General features: G+C 50.4%; 2 protein-coding genes across 2 annotated transcripts in view; one reads left to right on the top strand and one right to left on the bottom strand.

Moving 5' to 3' along the window:
• The window catches only part of Csmd2 (CUB and Sushi multiple domains 2), a 540,652-nt gene that overhangs the window by 232,496 nt on the left and 285,089 nt on the right, over positions 1 to 23,067 (top strand). The window lies entirely within an intron of this gene.
• Hmgb4 (high mobility group box 4) lies at positions 5,661 to 6,245 on the bottom strand. Its single transcript, XM_026406861.1, has one exon. The coding sequence runs from the start codon at positions 6,243 to 6,245 to the stop codon at positions 5,661 to 5,663; it is 585 nt and encodes a 194-aa protein (XP_026262646.1).

Raw genomic sequence — 23,067 nt, 5'->3', positions numbered from 1 at the left:
CCTCAAGGCTCACCTGGGGAGGGGTCCAAAGCCAGGCTCCCTTGCGGTATTGGCAGGATCCCGAGCCTCGCACGCTGCGGGACTGTGGGCCGTGGTGCTCACGAGGGTTGGCCAGAAGCCACTCTCGGGTCCTTGTCACACGAATCTCTCCATAGGACGGCTGTCCACATGTCAGTTTGCTGCCAGCAGGTGTGCGAGAAAAGCCACAGGCTTCCGTAGCCTAGGATCCAAAGTGACACCCCCACACGTTTGCCCTGTTCTACTCAGGAGAACCCAGTCTCTGGGTCCTTTCAGGGGCAGGAGGCTGAGTAACAGGGGCTGGCTGGTAACAGTCAGTGCAGATTGGGTCACCGGTACCCAACCCAGAGGTCAGGGTCAGCTCTGACCCGTGTCCATCTCCACTGGGCCTTTACCCTCGATCTTTCTCCTGCTTGAAACTCCCTTTCTGGATTGTTCTCACCTGCTCTCAAGCGTCCTTCAGAGACCAGGGCAGGCCCCACCTTCCTGTGACGCTTTTCCACACCAGATTCCGTTTGTAACGAAGTCCCTGCCGGTGACTTGTTCTGGGCACGCCTGAAGGGCAGGCATCCTTGGTGGGAGGTCACGTGACAGGGGGCGCCATGCCTTTGTGACCTCATCCTGGTGACCTCACCGTCTACCCAGACCTGACCTCCAGTCTTTGGAGGGAACAGAACCTTTTGGCCCCCGAGCAATTGATGTTTTTCAGCGGAGGCTAAATCCAAGATCCCAAAGTGACCGTGCCACCCAGATGCCACTGGATTGTTTTGCAACTGGGATCAACGTCTCTGTTGGGATTTGAGGGAAACCCCATCGATAAAATATATTATTTCTCTCTCAAGCGCGAAATCCATTGGCAGATGCAGGAGAAAGCCAGGGGAGGATCAGCGTGTCACCTTTATGGCTGATGAACTGATTGGAAGGTAGATCTGAATACACTCTGCAGCTAGGGACAGAGAGGGAAAGAGCACCAGAGAGGACAGAGAGAGGGTGCGGGGAGTGACGGAGCCCCGTCAGCTCCTGCTGAGCTCACAAGCAGCCTCCTCTGGGAGTGCACAAGGGACTGCGAGAGGGAGAAGGGTGCTCTAGTCCTGGGACCTTCCAGTGTCACCTGGAAGTGTCTGGTCCAACTCTCAGAAGTGCTGCTGCAAACTTGGGGCAGGGGGGGTCCCTCTGAGTTCTAACACATCCTCTGGGGTTAGCTAGTCATTAGGTCTGGTGGAAGTTGCCCCCCCATGGCTGAAACTTCTCTGTGACTCCTGTTGCCCTTAGATTCCCAAATGGATCCTTTGCCAAGGCCTGCACCTGTCCAAGGGCATCTCACCAATGCTCCCACTTCTGTCCCTCTCATATGCCACCCCTTTCCAGGACTCCTATACAAAGCCCCAGGACCTTTGCACTTGCTCCCCTGTTGATGGAAGGGCTCTTCCTCAGACTTCTGGCTCCTTGTCCTATAAGTCTAAACCCAAACATCGTCCCACAGAGAGCCTCTGCCTGCCCATCCCGAGTGCCCTCCAGTCTTCCTCTCATTGATTTTCTTCAGAGTGCTTGAAGAAAGACCAAAAATTGATCTGATGTGTTTATTCATTGACTTCTTTGTTGTCTCTCCTCCCCTCCCTGGAATGCGGGGATCAGGGACCTTGCTGTATCCCTAGCACCAGAGCAGTTGCTGGTTTGTTGCTGGCATAAAATTTACATAAATATTTATTGAATGCATACATCAATTCATGACTGCGTGAACACAGGAGAGAAGGATTAGACTGGAGGGATTTGATCATCAAGGTGACGGTGGGCCCAGAGGCTCTCCCTCCTTTTCCAAAAGACAGGGTCCCCGAGCCCAGCTGAGTAGACCTGGAAAGCCAACCCTGCTCCGGATTCCTTGCCTGATTTCCCTCTTCCCCATGACTCTCAGGACCTTGTGGTCATTAGGGGCTGGCGACTCCCACCCTCCCCTCCTCTTCTCTATAAAGAACGATTATGGACTTGATTTCCAGCAGGGGGCGCTACACATGGTCATCAGAATTCTGACTTAGTCCCCCACATTCCCATAGTTCATCACACAGGAAACCAGAGAGCAGTGGCCCCAGGACTCTTTCTAGAGAGGAGTGGTGCCGCCCCAGCTGCTGCCCACCAAGGGCCCACAGTTCCCGTGGAAAACAAGACAGCCCGCGGGAACCACTGCATAGTGACAGGGTCTGGTTAGCACTGTGGTGTTGGGGGGACCTTCAAAGAAGGGAAACTAAAGAGGTCGGGTAGAGACTAGAGGGAGAATGGAGGAAACTGTGTAACAAGTTGCCACAAACCTAGTGGGCTAAATGTGAGGGGGAAAGGTACAGTCATACATGCTGGTGGGACTGCAGATTGGTGCAACCACTCTGGAAAGGATTACAGAGATACCTCAGAAACCGTGGAATGGAGTCACCATTTGACCCAGCTATCCCACTCCTCGGTCTATACCCAAAATCAGCTTACTACAGTGACACAGTCACATCAATGCTTATAGCAGCTCACTTCACAATCGCCAAACTATGGAATCAACTTAGATGCCCTTCAACAGGTGAATTATATACATAATGAAATATTACTCAGCCTTAAAGTTGAAGAAATTATGGCATGTGCAGGCAAATGGATAGAGCTGGAGAATCTCATGCTAAGCAAAATAATTCAATCCCCAAAAGGCAAAGGCTGAATGTTTTCTCTGACAGGCGAATGCTAATTCACAATAGGAGGGGCGGGGTGGCTAGGGGAAAATAGAGGAACTTTGGATTAGGCAGAGGGCAGTGAGGGGACAGGAGGGCGTATGGGATTAGGGAGGATAATAGAATGAATTAGACATTATTACCCTGTGGACATACATGACTACACAACCAGTGTGATTCTACATCATGTACAACCAGAAGAATGAGAAGTTATACTCCATTTATGTATGATATATCAAAATGCATTCTACTGTCATGTGTAACTTATTAGAATTTTAAAAAGTATCTGTTTATATTGTTTAAACATTTACATGTGTAAACATATACAGCTTCTGCAGGTCAGAGGTCCAGTAACAGCTGGATTCAGCTGCAAACAAGGTGTCCACTAGGACTGGGTTCTCAGCTGGAGGCTCAACTGGGGCAGGATCCATGCCCCATTTGTGTGGTTGCTGCAGCATCTAGATCCTGGCAGTTGCAGGGCTGAGTGCTTCTTCCTTTTTTTTCTTTTTCTTTTTTTTTTTTTTTTTTTCTGGATGTAGACCTGAGGCTGCCTTTGGCTGCTAGAGATTCGTCCCTGCAATTTCTTGCTATGTGGGTTTCCTAAAGTCAGCTGCTTATTTCACTGAACCGCAAGGAGAATCTCTGGGCAGACTGGCTAGTGAGATGGGGTATTACATACCATTACATAACCAGGGAAGTGACATCCCTCTCCTTTGCCAGGCTCTATTGATTAAAAGTTAGGTGACAAGTTCTGCCCACATTTAATGGGAAGGGGTCAAACAATGGTGTAGACACCAGATGGGGGAATCATGGAACTGCCACCCTAGAGGGGTGTCAACCATAGTGCCTATCAGGTGTTTGGGACTGTGCTAAATACGTTTACATATTCACCAAAATGGCCTGCAAGGCAGGTGTCATCCCATTCCACAGATGAGAAGCTAAAGTCTCAGAGCAATGCACATTGGCCCAAGGTCCTGCCAGTGTGAAGACCGGAACAAACATCAAGTGAACTTGGGCCCAGTTGAGACCAAAGGCTCAGCATCTTTGTAGTGGGGAGCAGAGGCTTGAGAGAGGAAGGGCAGGGAGTAGCTAGAGGAGGGCTAGAGTGCCCCAGGAGACCTGAGACCACAGGAAACGAAGGGGGTAAAGTGCATTTTGAGAAAGAAAACAAAGCACTTAAGTCTGATGATCTCTATTTTCTCAATGAAGCAGAAAATGAGGGTGTCTCCTGAGAGGGTGGAGGATGGGCTGGAGGGGAAGCAGAACTGAGTTGGCACAGCAGTTGGGGGGGTGATGGGGAGCAAGAGCTTTGCCAGCCCAGGACACATTGCCAAGAGAGTAGGCTGCTTCTGCCATGGAGACTTCAGAGTGGGGTCAGGAGTGGTCCCCACTCCCTCCCAGCATTCACTCTCCTCATTGTGCCTTGGAGTGCTGTGATTCAGGCCAAGTCCATCTCTGTCACTGGAAGGAAAGTTCTCGAAGGACAGGGACCTAACAGCTGTCCACATGGCGCCTCCCCATGCCCAACACGGGACCCGGCACTTAAGAAGCCTCCCTAACCAGCCTGATTCCAGACAATAAATTTCTAAATCGTTCTTGTTTTACCTCTCATCCCTAATGGCTCACGCAATTCTAAAAGACATTTTGAAACTATGTATTTTTAATTTTATTTTGGAAGTCAATGTTCAAACGGTGCCGTGGAGTAGAAAGTGGGGTTAGGCATGGCATCGGGGAAGTGTGCCACATACCTAATTCGGGGACAGAAAATCAGCTCAGCATCTGAGACCGGCCTTTGTGATATCAGGAAGTCAAAAGAACCATTTCACAATATTCTGTTTCAATCTACTTTGATTGGAATGAAACGTTACCCACAGTGTATTGTGGCCTGGGGGCGGGGGAAAAATCCAGTTACTCTTCAGACACTTGTAGTACCATCCTGCTCCCGTCAAATTACCGACAAGAAGCAGAAAACCTAACTCACGCCATCCTAGGTTCAAAAGAGAGAAACATTCAGTTGCATCTTAAGGGTCATGTCCAGGAGGATCGATGCCCAGAGGCTCCACTATTTTGGCCTTGGTCTTAGGCTATTGGGTGGCAATTTGCTGGCAGCTGGCAGCATCTCTGGGAGCGCCACCCTTCCCAGGACTCCTACACAAAGCCCTAGATCTGCTCTAATCAGGTCAGCTTGGGTCATATGCCCATGAGTCAGTGTGGCCAGAGTGATTCAGTCCTCTCATCAAGCCTTGGTCCCAGAAGGGAGTCACAGAAGGGAGTTGGGGTGCTGTGTGTGATGGAGAGGAGGAGTGGGCGCCAGGGGATTATATATTCAACATGCTCCGGGTCTGGGAGCTGTAGTCAGGGACCTCATTTTATTTGCCCAATCAGCCTCTCTTGCGTTGGTGGTATAGTGGTGAGCATAGCTGCCTTCCAATCAGCCTCTCTTCTCATCCTAACTAGGGACACCCCTGGGGTTTCATCCTGGCCCACTAAGGGAAGCTAAGTCTTGTTGGAGACTTGGTATCCAGAAGAACTGGGGGAACCCTGGGTCTGAAGTCCAGATGCCTAACCTTTGCTGGACTTGGTGCCACCATGGGGTGCACTCCTGTTGACAGTCTTGTCATGTTTCTCTGATGGGACCTGGAGTGGAACCATGAGCTGTGCTCCAGCCTGTCACCCCCACCACCAGAGCTGGGTCTTGTAGTCTTCCCACACCTGACCCCGACCCAGTGGGAACCTGGGGCTCCTGCCTCGTGACTCTGACCTTCACATCTCTGCTCCACGCCATTGACACATTGCTGCCACCTGTTCTCCAAGCCACTGCCCACCCCCCACCCCCCAGTCCCAACCTCTCTCCAAAGCCACTCAATTCCCCAACACAAGAGGGAACAGCTATTCAAACACCACTCATGAGACCAGGGCCAGGAAGTAGAGTTCAATGGCACTTTATTTTTTTGGACTGGATGTATCCGTTTTTCCCAACTCAGGTTTGCCTTTCTGCTGGTTCTTAGCCAGGATTTTCTTCCGACAGACTTCAAGGTTTTGCTTCCGATAGACTTCAAGCTCCTCAAAGTACTTCACTCTCAAGAGAGCTGCTTTCTGTTCATATGGCTGCTTTCCCATCTCTGTCGCTGTAGACCACATCTTCCCACTGGCCTTTGCTACCTGCACCACTGACCAGGTGGGGTTCTCCTTCATCAGCTGGGAATAGTGATCTTGGCAGAAGAGCAGGAAGGATGATGGAGGCCTTCTGGGGGCCAGGGGGTCCCGTTTTCTACGTTTTTTCTTCTTGCCAACGAAGTGCAACATTTCTTCCTGATAGCGGGCTTTGTCGAGCTTGGCCAGGGCTTCATATTTGGCCTTTTCATGCTTTGAGATGGATCTCCATTTTTCTGAACACTTTTTAGAGAACTCTTTAAAACCAAGGTAGGTATTTGGCTGCTGTTCCTTGAATTTGTTTCTGTAATTCAACAAAAAGTGGATGTAGGAAGAGACGTTCACCTTGGGCTTCAGCTGGACTTCTTTTCCCATGTTCACAAGATCATGCTTTTTTCTGGTTTCAGTACCTTGGACAGCAGAGACTTTTGCGGGCACATCCAGGAGCAATCTACAAGGTGCTCCGCTTGTGGTGATTTTTTTCTCTCTGGGAAGAGCTGCAGTCCCAGGTGGGCCTTTTCAGTGGTGGTCCTGTTGTTGGGTCAGAGGAAGAGAATTGTGACGTCACTCGCAAGCGGGCCAATCCTGGCCCGCACTTGCGTGCATTTGCATACAGGGGCTCTGATTGGTTGGTTCCACAAGGGTCATTTTTCATCTCTCCAGAGCGATTGATGGTTTATCCAAAGCAAGCGATGGAGCTGCGGATTCCTCTGGGAACAATCCTCCTTGGCTTCCTGGAGGCAGAGGGTTTTTCCTCTGCTTTGAGGGCTTTAAATCTCTTGGGTGTAGTGACCAGGGTCTGCCTCCCTCGCTGTAAGAGTGTCAGGATGCCGCATCATCCCTTCCAAAGACGGGCTGGAAATAATGAACAGGAGGGGGTGGACGGCCCCCGAGCTGTCATGATAAAATGTGAAGTCTTTCTGTTTGCCTTGAACAGTGGCAGCTCCTGCTGTACAAAGGGTTTAGTAGTAACTCTAAAAATAATCGGCTATGACAGGTGTGACTCTGTTCCTGTCAGGACAAAGTTGTCTAATTTAAAACCTGAGCACTCCGGCTATGAGTCTGAACTCTTCATTTCTCTGAAGAAATTTGAGGGGAAAGAGGGAGGAGAAACTTGTGGTTTTATTAATTACCCTCAAGTCCATGAGAATGCAGCAGCATTCTTGACACCTCGGAAGCCTCCCCACGCTCCCAGGCAGGGTCCCCCCCCCCCAACCTCTCGTTCCTTATCATTAGAGCACAAAGCTCTAACCGCCACAAACTAGTTGGCTTCTGTCTTTTTAAAGAATATTTCAGGAAGCTTCCAGTTGGAAGAAAAAGACAAGAAAAGTGTTGTTTGCTGACCTTCAGACCCTGCTCTGTACTTGCTTACGTGGAATTGGATTTAATACAACTCTGTGGTTGGTGATAGTGTCATATTTATAGGATGAGAAAACTGAGTTTCATTGACATGAGAAATAACAAGTTCAAGGTCAAGACAGCTATTAACAGCTGGGAGTGTGGATTTTGACTGGCACTGTCTATCAAGCCTATGCTTCATCCTGCCTGCACAGAGCTGTATCCTGGGGGTCCAGGGTCCAGATGTGTGGTCTCCGCTGCCGAACCTGACAAGGAAACTTGCCTACAACCACATTACAATTTGCATTTTTGCCAAATCCATTCTTAGGACTCTATGATTAATTTCAATTTTTTTGGCCTCCATTTGAAAAAAAAAAAAAAAGATAGAAAATGATTGGAGTCCCCAGTCCTGATTGGAATCCCCAGTTCTGCTGCAGGTGGTCATGCTGCCTAAGCCATGCCCTTCCTCCCTGTGAGCCCAGGTTTCTCATAAACTAAGCTTTTGAACTCACCAGGGAAGCCCCTCCAGGTGACATGCTACAGTTTTGTCATCTCAGACGCCAGTGGAGGAAATCTGCATGTGTGTATGTGTGTGTTGGCATCAGGGGTAGAGAGTGGGGATCTGGCCAATAAAGCAGATTTTTCTGGGGATATTTACCAGCATGGTTAGCTTTTTTCACTCTTCTTCTTTCTCCCAAGGGGCCAGAGACCGGCTCACCTGTTTGTTGGGCTTGAGCTGGCTGCAGAGATAAATGGGATTCTTCCTGAAATCCAAAGATGGGATGTGAGGAAGAACTTTAGCTAAAGTCGACACAGATTAATCAGACTGCTTAGGCATGTATACACATATGCACATGCAGGCATGCACTCGCGCGCGCGCGCGCACACACACACACACACACACACACACACACACACCACAGAACAGTTTGTCTATGCTTCTGTGCGTAACTTCCTACCCCTCTCGTGAGGATACAATCCAGGAAGACTAAGCCCATGATAACCATCTGGAGGCTGACAGATCCAGGAGGAGGCAGTGAGAGTGCAAAGCTATGGCAACCTGTTAGGCCAAACAACCAACTTGCAAGGGAGATGCGGATGTGCCTCTGTCAGGAGGCTGGGGAATCTGATCCCTAGCTTTTTAAGTCAGTGCCAGGGACACGTGTCAGTCTGCCCTTTCATACTCCCTTTCTACCCTTCTCTATTTGGCTCCATCCTGGGAAGCTGACTCACAGGGGCCATACGAAGATTCCATGCCCTGTGGCCTCCTTTGCAGTTTGGCCTATGGGGACCCCATTACATCAGGGATGGAGGAAGGTGAAGTTGGGGTATTCGTGCTGCTGACTCCCTTCCCACAGAGTCACCTGGAGCTGGATGCCTCCCCCAACTACAGGTCTTTGCTCCTCCTGAGGTGTCCCCTCGAAATGACTCTCCTTTCAGGTTCAGGAATTGCTCCCTTCTCCTGTCCCCTCCTGCCTAGGCTGATCACAGCTAGGCTTCTACTGGCCCTTGAGGACTCTGCCACTTTCATATATCCAGTGACTTTCCTGCACCTAGCCCTCACCCTGTAGGTCGTCACTTTATTAAACACTCCTGGAATTATTCTAATTTGAGTTGCCATCTGTTTCCTGCTGACCAAAAGTGCCATGTCACTTGGCTGCCACTGTGCAGGCGTCACTCCAAACCAGAAGGGTATTGAGCCTCTGGAGACCCAAGTGCCCAAAGTCACACAGCCTCGAGTGGCCTGCAGAGGCGGTGCCTGCCACTGTGGGAGAGCGACAAGATACCTGGCCTGGGAAGAGTCGTCTGAAGCCTCTGCATTATGAGATGACCCCCAGGCAGGCACAGTGATCTAGAGGGGCAGACAATAAATACATTAAGTTTTATGAGCTCTAGAGTTTCTGTTGCAAGTACTCAATCTGCCATGGTGGCTCAAAAGCCACCATAGACAATACAAATGACTGTGACTATGTGCCAATAAAACTATATTTACATAAACAGACTGTAGGCTGGGGCTCACTGTTGGGAGTTCCCACCCCCCAAAGACTAACTTCCCCATCCCCTGAGAAGAGCCATCCAATGGTGAGCCCTGCTGGCTCACATGATCCTTATCCACCAATCAGACTAGCCCTGCTGGCTCACATGATCCTTACCCACCAATCAGACTAGCCCTGCTGGCTCACATGATCCTTACCCACCAATCAGACTAGCCCTGCTGACTCACATGATCCTTACCCACCAATCAGAAAGCACCCCATGCCAACTGTCAAACCCTTCAACCGTTAAACTGTCATAACTGTCAAACCACCCTGGCTCTATAAATATGCAGAGGTGTTCCTCAATAAACGGGCATTTTCTCCGACGACGAGCCTTGTTCGATCTTTCGTTGGTGCCAAGACCCGGGAGAGGGAATGCCTCGCTGCTCGAGGGCCCCCCTCTCTCAAGGCTTGAGGTCCTCGTCCACTCTCTCGAGCGCTGCTACTACTCACACAACACTGGCTCTTCAGTAGGTGAGTTCCCCTATCAGGTATCCAACTTCAGACAGGCTACACAGGGGCTTTTCACCGTGATCATCCGGCAAACCTCTGATGCCCAATCTGGAGGAGAGAATGCACCCCACCACGACCTTCACGGTCACAGTGGACTCTCTGGAACCTGGTTCATGAGCGGGAGGTACTGAGGGGTGGAAGAACAGGCACTCCCCTCTCTCTCTCTCTTAACCACCCTTGTCCCTCTCCTGACCTATGGGGGCCTCTTCTTTCCTCCCTGCAGACTCCCCCTTATTAAATTCTGCACACAAGATTGGCCTTACTATCAATTAGACAATCAAAGTCAATGGGCCCCAGGAGGATCCCTAGATCCTGCAATTCTCAGAGAGCTGTTTAACTTCTGCAAACGCTCAAAAAAGTGGAAGGAGATCCCCTATGTTTGAGGATTTTTCTCTTCTTCATTCTCACCCCGACCTATCTGGCAGATGAACCCCCTCCCTACCGACCTCCCCCATCAGCTCCGTCCAGCCCCTCAGGTGCTCCCCCTGACTTGGCTGACACCTTTAGTTCCCCCCAAACTAGGTCCTGCTCCATAGTCCCACAAACCATGGCCCCCTTAAGAGAGGTTGCTGGACCTGAGGGCATTATCCTGGTGCATATCCTGTTCTCTATGAATGACCTCACGCAACTCGAGCGAAGGTTGGGCTCATTCACCACAGATCCCACCACTTACATAAGAGAGTTTCAATGGGTCCTCCAGGCTTTAGCCTCACGTATATGTCATTGGCTAATACTCTCCTTCTTGAGGAACATACCAGAATCTGGGAATTTGCCAGAGCCTATGCAGATGAAACTCACCAAGTTAATCCCAATCACCCTCCGGGGCCACTTTCTGCCCCAGATCAAACTCCCGACTGGGATTATACACAAGCTGACATACAGAGTAGGGACTGATTCTCTGCATGTATTATTGCTGGGCTCAAAAAAGTGGCACGTAAGGCTGATAATTTCCAAAAATTACAAGAGACCCCATCAGAATTTCTGGATCGGCTTACGAAAACCCTTCAGCAATAACCTAGATCCCGAAACCCCAGATGGCCGTCATGTCCTTATGACATATTTTCTCTTGCAGAGCTACCCCAACATCCGGGCCAAACTAAAAAAGCTCTAACAAGGCCCTGCCACCCCCCCCCCACTGAGAAATTTCAGATGCTGCAGGGTGCTTCCTCGGGTCGCTGCCCATCACCACAGGTCAACCCCCCCCCCGGCACCTGCTTCAAGTGTGGCAAGGAGGGACACTGGGCCAGGGCATGCTCCGCACCACACACTCTGTGTACCCCATGCCCTAAATGTCAACAACAAGATCACTGGGGCTCTGACTATCCTAGATCCTATAGGAGGCCTATGGCCAGGAACCCTCCAACCTTCTGAGCATGGCAATCAAAGATTGATGGAGCCTTGGGTCTTTGTCCCTGGCCATAATGATCAATAGACAGGGACCCAGAGTGAGGATTCAGGTGGATAGGTGCAAGGTTGACTTTCTCCTTGACACTGGGGCTACCTTCTCAGTCCTGACAGAATTCTGGGGGCAAACAGTGCCGTCCACCTCTCCTATTGTCAGGATAGGAGGAAAGACCATCTATCCAAGAAAGACTCCTCCCCTATTGCCCTGTTCCATAGACAACTTCCCATTCTCTCAGATGTTCCTAGTTATGCCCCAATGTTCAGTTCCTTTGCTCGGTCGAGGTATTTTCTCTAAATTCAATACAGCAATCAACATCCGGGCTCCTGGCATCAGTCAGGCCCCGGAATTGGCCTGTTCATCTTTTCTGGCCCTTTTGGCAGAAGACTGGCCATTCTGCTCCACTTGTGAGGCTGACATGAAACACCATACTAAAAAGGACCCCTTACCTACGAACCTGGTTGACCTGATTGTATGGGATACCCACACCCCCTCCACCGTTTCCTGCCCACCAGTAAAGATCCTAATACCTTCCCTAATCAGGCTCAATACCCCCTGTCCACAAAGCTCTTCTGGGCCTACAACCTCTTATTCAGGACCTTCTTAGCAAGGGGTACCTCCGTCCTGCTCATTCCCCTTACAATACTCCCATACTAGCGGTAGAAAAACCCAACAGGTCCTGTCACTTAGTTCAGGACCTATGATTCATCAACACCTCTCTTAGGCCCATACATCCTTTGATTCCCAGCCCATACACCCTGCTGTCTCAGATCCCCCACACTGCCACCCACTTCTCGGTCATAGATTTGATTTAAAGGATGCTTTCTTCTCCATTCCTCTTGCCCCCAAATCACAAGATCTTTTTGCCTTTACCTGGACAGATCCCACCACCAGACATTCTCGAACCTGGACTGTTCTTCCTCAGGGCTTTCAAGATAGTCCACACCTCTTTGGACAAACCTTGGCCTCCGACCTCCAATCTTTTCACCCCCAGTGCCCCGAATCTACCCTCTTGCAATATGTTGATTATGGTCCGGCAAATCTCTTTGCCCACCTGCAGGGAGGAAAGCACCCCACCACCTCCCTTGGCAAATTCCTAAAGTCCTAGTCCTTTCACCTTTAAGATTCGGCTGCTAGAGAGACACTTACCCTCCCCTTCCTCTCTCTTGCCCTGCCTCTCCCCTCTTTCCAGCCCTGGAAGTATCCGGCCTCTCCAGGAGGGGTCCCAAAAAGCCAAGGTCTCCCACGGCTCGGGCTCCATTCAGGACAAGAGCTTCAACTGTCAGGATTCGGTGACGACCAATCACTGCAGCTCGACCCTGCCACTTAGGCACTCCTGATTTTTTGATTCTAGTGGGGACGCCCCTTTTGCCAATAAATCAGTTTCCTCCTTCTCTGCATCCTCTTCCCTCCTCCTTACATGGCTAATGTGTCCTCTCTGCTAGTCGACTCTCCCCTATAATGCCTCTTGATCAAATATAGCACCCAGGTCTGGCCCATTTATCCCTTAGACAACCAAAGCAGACGGCCCCTTTTTGGGTCCCTGGATCCCTCCGTTCTAAGGGACCGCTACAATTAACTGGGTAGAGGTGGCTTATGTCCAGGCTTTCTTCCTGCTCCGATCCAGTCCTGCTCTCTGCACCTCTGGCAAACCTCTGCAAATTCTTCTAGCCCGTCCAAGGGGAGCTCGACAGATGACACAGTTCTCCTACTTTCTTGGCCTTAAAGGGATATCGGGCCTCTCCACAAAAGGCCCAAATAGCACGTAAAGAGGTTTCATATTTCTCAAGGGAAAAAGGCCATTGCAGTTGTCAGAAAACAGTTGATTGTGTCTGTACCTACACAATAAGACCAAAGATGACATACTCTCCTTCTTGGTTTGGCTGGGTACTTCAGGGCCTGGAATTTCTCCCTCCTCACCAGGCCACTATATAATCTGGCCAAGGACCCCCAAGATGAACCCCTACTCTCAGCGGTAGGGAAGCTCTTTAAAAAGGCCCTCCGCTGGGCACCCACCCTGCATCTCCCCGGCCTCTCCCGACCCTTCACCCTCTATGTACATGAGAAACAGGGACAAAGTCTGGGCATTCTGAGTCAGGAATATGGCCCCACATTTGTACCAGTGGCTGACCCCACTGTCAGGGGCTGGCCCCCATGCCTCAGAGCCCTAGCAGCGGCCCATGACCTCCAGAAAGAAGCACACAAGCTTACCTTTGGCTCCCCGCTAACCATCTCATCTCCTCACCATCTAAAGGATTTTCTCACTTACAAGGGGCTACAGTCACTTCCTCCTTCCAGGATTCTATCCCTCCTTGTCTCATTCCTTGACCCTGCCTCCCTCCTCCCATCTTCTCCCTCACAAGATCCTGTCCACAGATGCCTGGAGATATTAGAGACGATTTTACCCTGCCCTACTAACATTTCTGAGGGACCCCTGCCCTCTTATACACGAAGGGGTTAAAGTGGTGGGGTATGCTGTCGTTTCCCTCTCATCCATCATAGAAGCAAAACCTCTCCCACCCAATACCACCAACAACAAGCTAAACTCATAGCTGCCACAAGGGCATGCAAGCTAGAGGAGGGAAAAACCCTGTCCTTATATAATATGTCTTCCATATCCTGATCTCCCACACTCCAGGCTGCCTTCCCAACTGGGAATAATCCTTTGCAAGGCCCACCAAACTGACTCCTCCCTTAATACTATGGGGAATTCCAAGGCCGATCAAGTGGCTTGATCAGCCACCCTACAGAGCTTTACCTCCTCTCCGCTACTCTTCATTACCACCGGGAACCGGCCCAAAGATCCCCAACAACTCTTCCAGTTTCTTCACTCTCTATTCCATTCTAGTCCAGAGTCTCACTACTTTCCTTCACTCCTTTTTTTACCCTTTCCCCACACAATAAGACCCTCCTACAACAGATCACTTCTGCTTGTCAGATCTGCCAGAGAACCAATACCAATACTCCATTAAAACCTAAACCTTTCCTTTCTCATCAGGCCTGCAGTCATATCCTGGCTGCAGACTGGCAGATTGATTTCACCAACATGCCCCGAGTAAAAAACATTTTTATCTTCTTGTATTGGTAGATACTTTTTCAGGATGGGTTGAAGCCTTTCCCACTGCTAACAAACGGGCCTCTATGGTAGTTGATCTGTTGCTTACTCACATAATCCCCCATTTCAGGATGCCTACTTCTATCCAATCAGACAATGGCCCAGAATTCACCTGGCAGATAACTCAGGGACTGGTTCACACGCTATCACTCCCTTGGCATTTCCATTGCCCTTACCACCCCCAGGCTTCCAGAAAGGTTGAAAGGACCAATCGGTCCCTTAGACCCTTACCAAGCTCACCAGGGAATTAAGCCTGGACTGGGTAAAGGTGCTCCCCTTGGCTTTATTGTGCATTAGAGCCTTGCCAAAGAAGCCTTCTAATCTCTCACCTTTTGAAGTCGTGTATGGCCATCCCTTTGTTCCTCCCGGACTGCCTACAGAACCCCTACCCATCCCAGAAACCTATGCCCTGCCCTCCTCTTCCATCCATGCTCTGAACTCTGAAGCTATCAAGACTGGCTCCTTCCCGACCCCAGTCTCTTTCAAAACCCCTACCTCCTTAACACCTGGTCAACTTGTTTACTATTGCCCACGGGGGAAAAGCACCCTCTAAAACCAAAATGGGAGGGTCCTGCTCAGGTGATTATGTGCACTCCCTCGGCGGCCAAACTCAAGCTGTCTAATATCCAACTTACCCCGTGGATTCACATTTCCAGTCTTAAGCCCAGTGCTCCTACACCTTCATCAGAAGAGCCAGTGATTGTCACCTGTCATTAAGTACTTTTGTCATCCCTCCCCACAAGATCCCCTCAAGCTCCACGAATCCCCTCAAGCTCCGCTGATCCCGTGTCTCCATTCTTAGCCTAATACCTAATGCTCCCCCTCATTTTTGGCCCCTCTTGGGTCCTCTCTTCACCCTATGTCTGGAGATTCAAAGCCAGTGACCCTAAGGGCCCCCTCCAGCCAGACCCCCTTCTCCTCCTTACAGACCCCCTACTTGCTTGGATCTGGCTGGTAGGGGGACCGTTGTGTGTTGTCCTTCTAACAAACCACTTAGGTGTCTGGAGCATGGTGACCCCTGGATAAGTGTGAACTACCTCTATCATAAGAGAGCACTTTACCAGTTGCCTTCTGGGCCTAAGGAGGAACATGTGTGTTATGAGATGACCCCCAGGCAGGCACAGTGATCTAGAGGGGCAGACAGTAAATACATTAAGTTTTATGAGCTCTAGAGTTTCTGTTGCAAGTACTCAATCTGCCATGGTGGCTCAAAAGCCACCATAGACAATACAAATGACTGTGACTATGTGCCAATAAAACTATATTTACATAAACAGGCTGTAGGCCGGGGGTCACAAATCTGCTGACCCCTGGTCCAGAGATGTGAGTTTAGTATTTACAAACATTTCAGTTGTAGTCTGATAAGAAATGCATTTTACATCATGATTCATTTATATATATGCTTATTGTGTATTTAATGCTTACTATGTGATTATGGTATGTGTATCAATTCATTTAATTCTTATAACAACCCTGTGGGCTGCTATTTTTATCCTCAGTGTAAAGATAAAGGCAGCTAAGCACGGAGGTCACACAAACAATAACTTGTACCAAACTCTACTTCTACATGTGTGATAGACTCTCATTTTCTAGTCTGTTAGTCTCCGCTACCTTCTTTTGTTATTTGCAATACAACCCACAGACTGATTTCATGACCTACTAATGGAAAAATTCTGCCTGGGCAAGTCCCCTCGGAGACCCTGAGCACCCCTTTCCTTGGTGGCAGTTCCACAAAGTGGACTAGCATGGCCCTTGGAGCCAGACAGAGATGAATTCAAATTCTCTAGCTCTGCCCTTACAGCAGATAATGTGGTCAAGACTAATCCTTTTACAACTGTGTCTGTAGGAAGTAGTGAGGTGGATGATAAAGCCCAGATTTAAATGATGGGAGTAAAAGCAGCTGGCCTGCCTGTCCCCTGCAGCGTAGGCTGGAAAAGGACAGTGACTTCAGAATGGGGGAAGCTAACAGGCACCACCTCAGCCAACTGGTCGAAGGGGAGGGTGGTAGTAACGGGACACCCTGATATCACCACACCCCCACTTTCTCTGATATCACAATAGAACATCTCACCACATGGTGTCCTTCCTCCAGATCCATACCCAGTTCTTAATCCTGAAAAAAAACATTGAATAAACTCAATTTCAGGGACAAAACAATCTCTGAGCAACCAAGTCTATACGGTTATTTAGGATGTCTTAAAAGAATCAAGTGAGGTATAAACACAAAATTTCTATACTATTTTTGCAACTCTGTTCTTATTTCAAAATAAAGTATTTTTAAAAGAAATCTCCCAGTTGATAGTAATATACACCCAGCATTAAGCCACGCTGCGCTTAATGTCCACCATCTCCAGGAATTTCAGGGTCCGAGTCAACCCTCAGTTGCAGCAGCATATGCCCCCCTCACCCTCACCCTGCACCCCACCCACCACAGTCAAAGGATTTCTCAAATTCAAGGGCACGCAGGCATTGCTTAGCTCTGCAAAGTGCTAGGGCTCAAGTACAACAACAAGAACCAAAGTACCCAGGACAGGCACCTCTTCTTGTCCTCCCTCCTGGAATGGGACTCACTGGTTGAACTTATGCTCTGAGCAAGGTGTCTATGGCTGGTCAGATCATCACCTGCCAATGAGCCACATCCCGGAAACCTGTGAACCTGTTGCCTCCCCTGGCAGAAGGGACTTTGCAGATGAGATTATATCTAGGCTCTTGAGATGGGGAGATTTGCCTGGCTTCTCCAGGTGGGTCTGTAATTGTCACCTGGTCCTCTGAAGAGGAGGGCAAGAGTGTCCATCCTGCAAGACATGATGACAGATGTAGAGGATCAGAGTCAGAGACTTGAAGGTCCTAAACTGGCTTTGAAAATGGAGAAAGAGAAGCTAAGAAATGAAGGTGGTCACTAGAAGCTGGAAGCTTGAACCACCAGAGGGGGAGCCCTGCTGACCCCATCTTGGCCCAGGGATAAATCTGTTTGGGACTTCTCACCTCCAGAAGTGTAAGACAGTAAGTTCCAGTTGCTTAAGCCACTACGTCGGTGGTAATTCACTCAAGCAGCCGTAGGAAATGAGCACATTATCTTTCGTGTGTAGCTGGTGGTCTGCAATTTTTCCCGTGCTATTCCTAACCCCCGCTTACGTTAATAAAGATGAAAAATCTACACCATTGCTTATTGGATTAGATGGGGGGCAGAGAGTAGGATCCACTCAATTTTACCCACTCATCCTCACTCACTTGCTGACTCATTAAGTCACTAATTCCCTCATTCGCTCACCAATTAATTCACTCTTATATTTGCTCAGTTCATTCACTCACACGCGCACACACATCTCAATAAATAGTTCTGGAGTTGCTGGGGCGGTGTGGCTGCTTCTTCAATGACCAGTGACGAGCAGTTTGAGAGGTGGCTGCAGCATAGGGATGCACATGTACATTGCGGGCTCCAGCATAGGGATGCACACGTACACTGAGGGCTCCAGCACAGGGATGCACACGTACACTGAGGGCTCCAGCACAGGGATGCACACATACACTGAAGGCTCCAGTGTAGGGATGCACATGTACACTGAGGGCTCCCTGCCTATGAGAAGCCAGGCGGGGGCAGGGCAAGGCCATGAGCAGTTAGACCCAGACTCCTTGGCATTGACCTCATGCCAGGAACTGATAATCAAGAGAAACCGTGGTATTTCCATGAAATGATGATAATGGTTTAGAAGCATCATCTCTGAAAGCTGAGAAAGAGAGAAAGAGAGGTATCTGTCCCACACCACACAGCAATGAGTGGCTTCAAATTTGGGTTTATTTGACTCCTCAGTTCATGTATTTGGCCTCTACTGAGTCTGGAACTTCCTGACACTGAGGCCAAGGGAGGAAGAAACCAGATGGAACAAGGCCAAGTGCTTCAGGAAGTGGACAGGTGGAAGGAGAATAAATGGCCTAAATCTAAACATTTAAAGGGACTCAAGCAAGTCTTTCCTCACACTGGTTGGTTCTCATTCGTGGAAGATCTAGTCCCTTTGTCTCCTGGTCATGGGATGCTGCAGGTCCAGCAGGTAGACTGACCCATAGAACTTCACCTGCATCTAGAGGTACCCACAGAGGCTGAGCAAAGCTGGGTGTTATGTCACCACCCAGCCCAATGGCCTTGTGGACAGCCAGACAGGAAATGGGACAGATGACCAGGCACAGGAATTGGATCAACATGGAGAGGGGCAGGCAAGACTGGTTACCTCTAGCAAAGTCTAGAATAGGTTTAGGACAAGGCCGAGTCCAGGAGGAATACCCCCCACGCTTTATGTGAGGACCCAGATCATTCAGCCCATTCCGCTGACTCTTCCAACCGCGTGGACATCTTGTGACTGGCCTGCATAATATCTCTCCCTTCTTTTGAGAATATTCCTTCTTTTAGAGAATTGTCCCCACGCCAATTGTTATGCTTTGGATAGGAGGTGTCCTCCAGAAGTGAGATACTGCCGTAATTTTTTACAGGTGAAATGATTAGATTATGAGAGTTGTAGTCTAGTCAGTGGATTAATCCATTGATATGGATTAATAGGGTGGTAACTATAGACAGGTAGGGTGTGACTGGAGGAGGTAGGTCTCTTGGAGGGACATGACTCAGGGGTTTATATTTCATCTCTGAACACAGTTCTCCCTCTCTCTCCTTCCTTGTTCCATGTTGGGACTGCTTCCCTCCACCTCGTCCTTCCACCATGAAATCCTGCTTCACTTTGGCTCCAGAGCTATGGAGTCGGTGTCTAGGGACTGAAGCTCTGAAACCATGAGCCAAAATCTAAACTTGTACTCCTCTGTGTGGCTCTTATTGAGTCTTTTGGCCTCAGTGATAAAAAGGCTAACTAAAACACCAGGCCAGGGCTCCTCCTGAGACCCACGCACTGGCCCCAGGGATGGGCACATGGCCCACCCGAACTGATCAGGGGCCTCCACGGGTTTTCTCTAATGAGAACTGAGATCTTCGGGTTCTCTCTGATGATGGAGGTGAGAGGTGAGTCAGGGACGAGGATGGCCATGGTCCTGGCCTCACAGAGCCGCCATCTGCCGTAGAGAGAATGAGGCCAGCAGAGCATGGCAGGGGTGAGCCCAGAGAGGAACGTGTGGCATTGGCACTCCTGGTTCAGAGCGTTCATTTCTTATTTGTTCTTTTAAGATATAATGACAGTAGAGTGTATTTTGACACATTCATGGAATGTATCTTCTTCTAATTGGGATCCCAGTCTTGAGGTGGTGCCTGATGGGGAGGTTCATTGTGATGAGTTCTTCTATGTACATAGGAAAGTTATGCCCAATTTGTTCCTATCCCCTGCCTTTCCCTCCATCCCCCTTTGTCTAATCCAAGGGAGTTAAAATCAGCAAACTACAGTGACACAGCCACATTAATGTTTATAGCAGCTCAATTTACAATAACCAAGCAGTGGAACCAACCTAGATGCCCTTCAACAGATGAATGGATAAAGAAAATGTGGTATATATACACAATGGAATACTACTATGACATTTACTGGTAAATGAATGGAAATAAATAAAATAAGCCAATCCCCCAAAAAACAAAGATGGAATGTTCTCTCTGATATGTGGATGCTAACACCCAATAAGGGGATGGGGAGGGGATTGTGCAACTCTGGCACACCCTGAACCTTACAGCACTAATGTGTGTGTCTGGCCCTTGCTCTGGGCAGGTCCTGTTCTGGGAGTGTTTGTGTGCTCCTCCCCCTTCACCCTCCTGACAGGGGCCCTGTGGTCGGTGCTACTGTGGTCTTATTAAATGGACAGCAAAGCTTGGCCCAAAGCAGGCCTGTTACTTATCCAAAGAGTAAATCCAGAGCTGAGATTGCCGGGCAGGCTCCCCCCAGACCCCAGGGCTAACCTCTACCTTAAACTGCTTTCCACCCAGTGCAGGAGTCCCTTTGCCCAGAGAGGACTGGGAACATGGCGGTGGACAGCCAGGCAAACACTGGCCTGGCGGCCCCTCCAAAGCCATCTGCAAGTCACATCTGCCACTAACAGGGGAAGTTGGTTGGCTGGGGAGCGGGAGCTGGGGGAGGGGCTAAGAGAGGGGAGCGGTTGCTCGGGGTACCACAGAGCATGCTGTCCTTCCATCCAGCACAGTTCTGTCCCCACTTCTCTGGGGTCTACCCTAGACTTTTCTGGGGTCTGCTTAATCCTTGTCCTCTGGAGGAAGGGTTCAAGGGACTGGTAAGACCCCGCCTCCTCCTCTCAGACCTAAGCAAAGGTGGAATACAGCTCACACCTACCAGGCACCTACTGTGTCAGGCACGGTTCTGGACACATGGACAGAAGCACAGTCTTTAGAGGAGTCCCATCACACAGAGAGGAAGCTGAGGCTTAGAGGAGGTCTATCACATGTCCATGCCCACATAGCTGACAGACGGTGGAGCCTGGATTCAAATACAGGACTGTCCAGTTCCAGAGGCCTGGCCCTCAGCCCTTATCCTTCCTAAACCTGTTGCTTCTGTGTCGGGAGCAGACAGGACATGAACTAGACAAGTCTCCATTTAGGCAGAGAAGTGAGCAAGGGAGGGGGTCAGGGTAGAGTTCAAGGCCCTGTGGTCACCAGGCTGTGAAGGCTGGAGCAGGCCCACAGAACATCACACAAGGGTCAGGGTGAGGAGGCAGCTACCGAAGAGGAAGAAGTGACACTGGGGCCCTTTCCCCAGTGCCCCAGGAAGCCAGCCCCACTGGGCCTTTCCTCATCAAACGTGAGTGCTCAGCCCTTGTGTCCACCAAGTCACCCCAAGTCAGGGGCCCTGATTGGCTCAGTTTGTGTCAGGTGACCACCCTGATCCAATCAGCTTCCGCCCAAAGATCACATAACGGCTGCCCCTTCCAGGATCTGTGGATTGAGGAAGGAAGGCTGATCCTCAAAGCCTTCCATTGCTCGGAAAAGAGGGTGAACTGCCCGATGGAAACCTAGAGACACAACAAGGAAGGAGTTGGCAACACTGGCAGGACTCGCCATAAACCAGGCGCCACCAATTCCCACCTTCAGACCTGAAGCCATCTGTCACTGCCACACCAGGGCTGCCTCCTCTCCTCTGGGCCAGAAGCCCACCGCCCCTCAGTTCCAGGAAAGGAGGGAAAGTGACATGGAGCCACCTCCAGGACTTTCTCCCTGGTCCCCAGGGCAGACACAGCTGGAGCCCGTCCCCTGCGCTCCCAGGCGCAGACACATGTCCTCCAGAGAGCCAGGCGTCGGGAAGGAAGACGTCCACCTGCTGTGGTCCCTGCGGACTCCCTGGAGCTCCCCGAGCAGGAAGGAGCTCTGATAACTGGTTGAGTGTATCAAGTTTCTTCTGGGAGAAAAGGGACATTTGCCCACAGAGCTTCCCAGGCCCCTCTGCGGCTGCACTGGGGAGGCGCCCACCTCTGAGGAGTGTCCCTGGAGGGGGCAGCAGCAGCTGGGAGAATGGGGAGCAATCCAGGCCGAGGGACTGAGGAGGTGGTGACGGTGATAGGGCTGGTCCTCCTGAAGGAGGAGGGGTAGCTAGAGGAGGTGTGGGGTGGGCACAGGCGGGCAGAGAGAACTGGCAGGGAGATGAGTGCTTGCTGTAGGAGACATGGCAAGTCGAGACTGCTGGGCTTCATACCCAGCTGGGGACAGGGCCTGGGAGGCGCTGAAGTCTTTCCCAAATCTAAGAGCTGAAGACTCGCTGGTCCTTGTCCTTCTGATTGGGGGGGGGGACCATCGTGAGATGTTGACAGCACCTCACCACCTGCATTCATTCCTGCAGTCGACTCACAAGCGTGTATGGGAAGCAGCCTCGGCCCCTCCACCATCGCCGCTCCAGGGACTAGCTGGCGCTCCCTCCCGAGGCTCAGCCCATCACCCTGCCCAGTGCCCACGGTGCCCACGGCGCCCCAGCACCCGCCGCCGCAGCCCACAGCGCCTGTGCGCTCCCGCTCCCGCCAGCTGAGGCTTGCCCTTTCCGAGAATCGGTTGGGTTTGTTGCCAGCTCTGTCAGTGCCAGTCATACTTGTTATTGTAATTATGTGATTTAAATTAAACATCACATAACTGATGAAATACGAGTGTGAGAGGAATCTAGTCGCAGCGATGGAAGCTCCATCAGAGGCTTTGGAGTGACTCCACCCAGGAGCGTCTCGGCAAAGAATTGCTTCCTCAGTACTGTACCCTGCTAGAGGAGCCCCCCAGGGACAGGGGAGTCCGGAACAAGGTTCCCTGGGGACCAGCACCATGCCTGGCGCACAGTAGGTGCTCAATACATATTTGCTACCTGAAAGACCTGGAGCAAAACTGGAAATGGAGAATGTCGTTACGGTTGTGATGGACACGAGGTAAACACCGTGCGGACCATGTCCAGGGTCAGAGGAAAGGCCTCCATCCTGCGTTACACGATTGTCAATTACATGGATGTTGAAGTCATTTTACGTTACGATGGAACATTTACGCTGTGTTTCGCACTTTTATGATGCCGTACTTGGAAATGAAATTTTAACTCACTAACCTGATCGTCGGTGAGGCTCCTATGGTGGGGCCAGCAACATTTTTTCCTGCAAATATTTTTAGCTTTGCAAGTCATTGTCTCTGGCACAATGACTCAACTCTTCCATCGTGACACCATCCCAGAGCGTGGAAGGTGACTGGGAGCAGAGGGCAGGCCAGAGGCTGTCTCTGCAGCCCCGGTGGGAAGCCACAGGGCTATGAGGCTTGAGGTGGGGAGAGCTGGACACAACTGCCCTAGGGGCGCCGGGGAGGGTGGGATGTGGGTTGGGTGACCGGGAGGGGTGTTCTAAAGA

This window comes from Urocitellus parryii, chromosome 11 (assembly GCF_045843805.1).
Source record: "Urocitellus parryii isolate mUroPar1 chromosome 11, mUroPar1.hap1, whole genome shotgun sequence".
NCBI lineage: Eukaryota > Metazoa > Chordata > Mammalia > Rodentia > Sciuridae > Urocitellus > Urocitellus parryii.
This window is presented reverse-complemented; position numbering and strand designations above follow the sequence as displayed.

Bases quoted from the DNA above. Each gene is read 5' to 3' on its own strand.
- Hmgb4 (XM_026406861.1), bottom strand. From the start codon at position 6,245: ATGGGAAAAGAAGTCCAGCTGAAGCCCAAGGTGAACGTCTCTTCCTAC.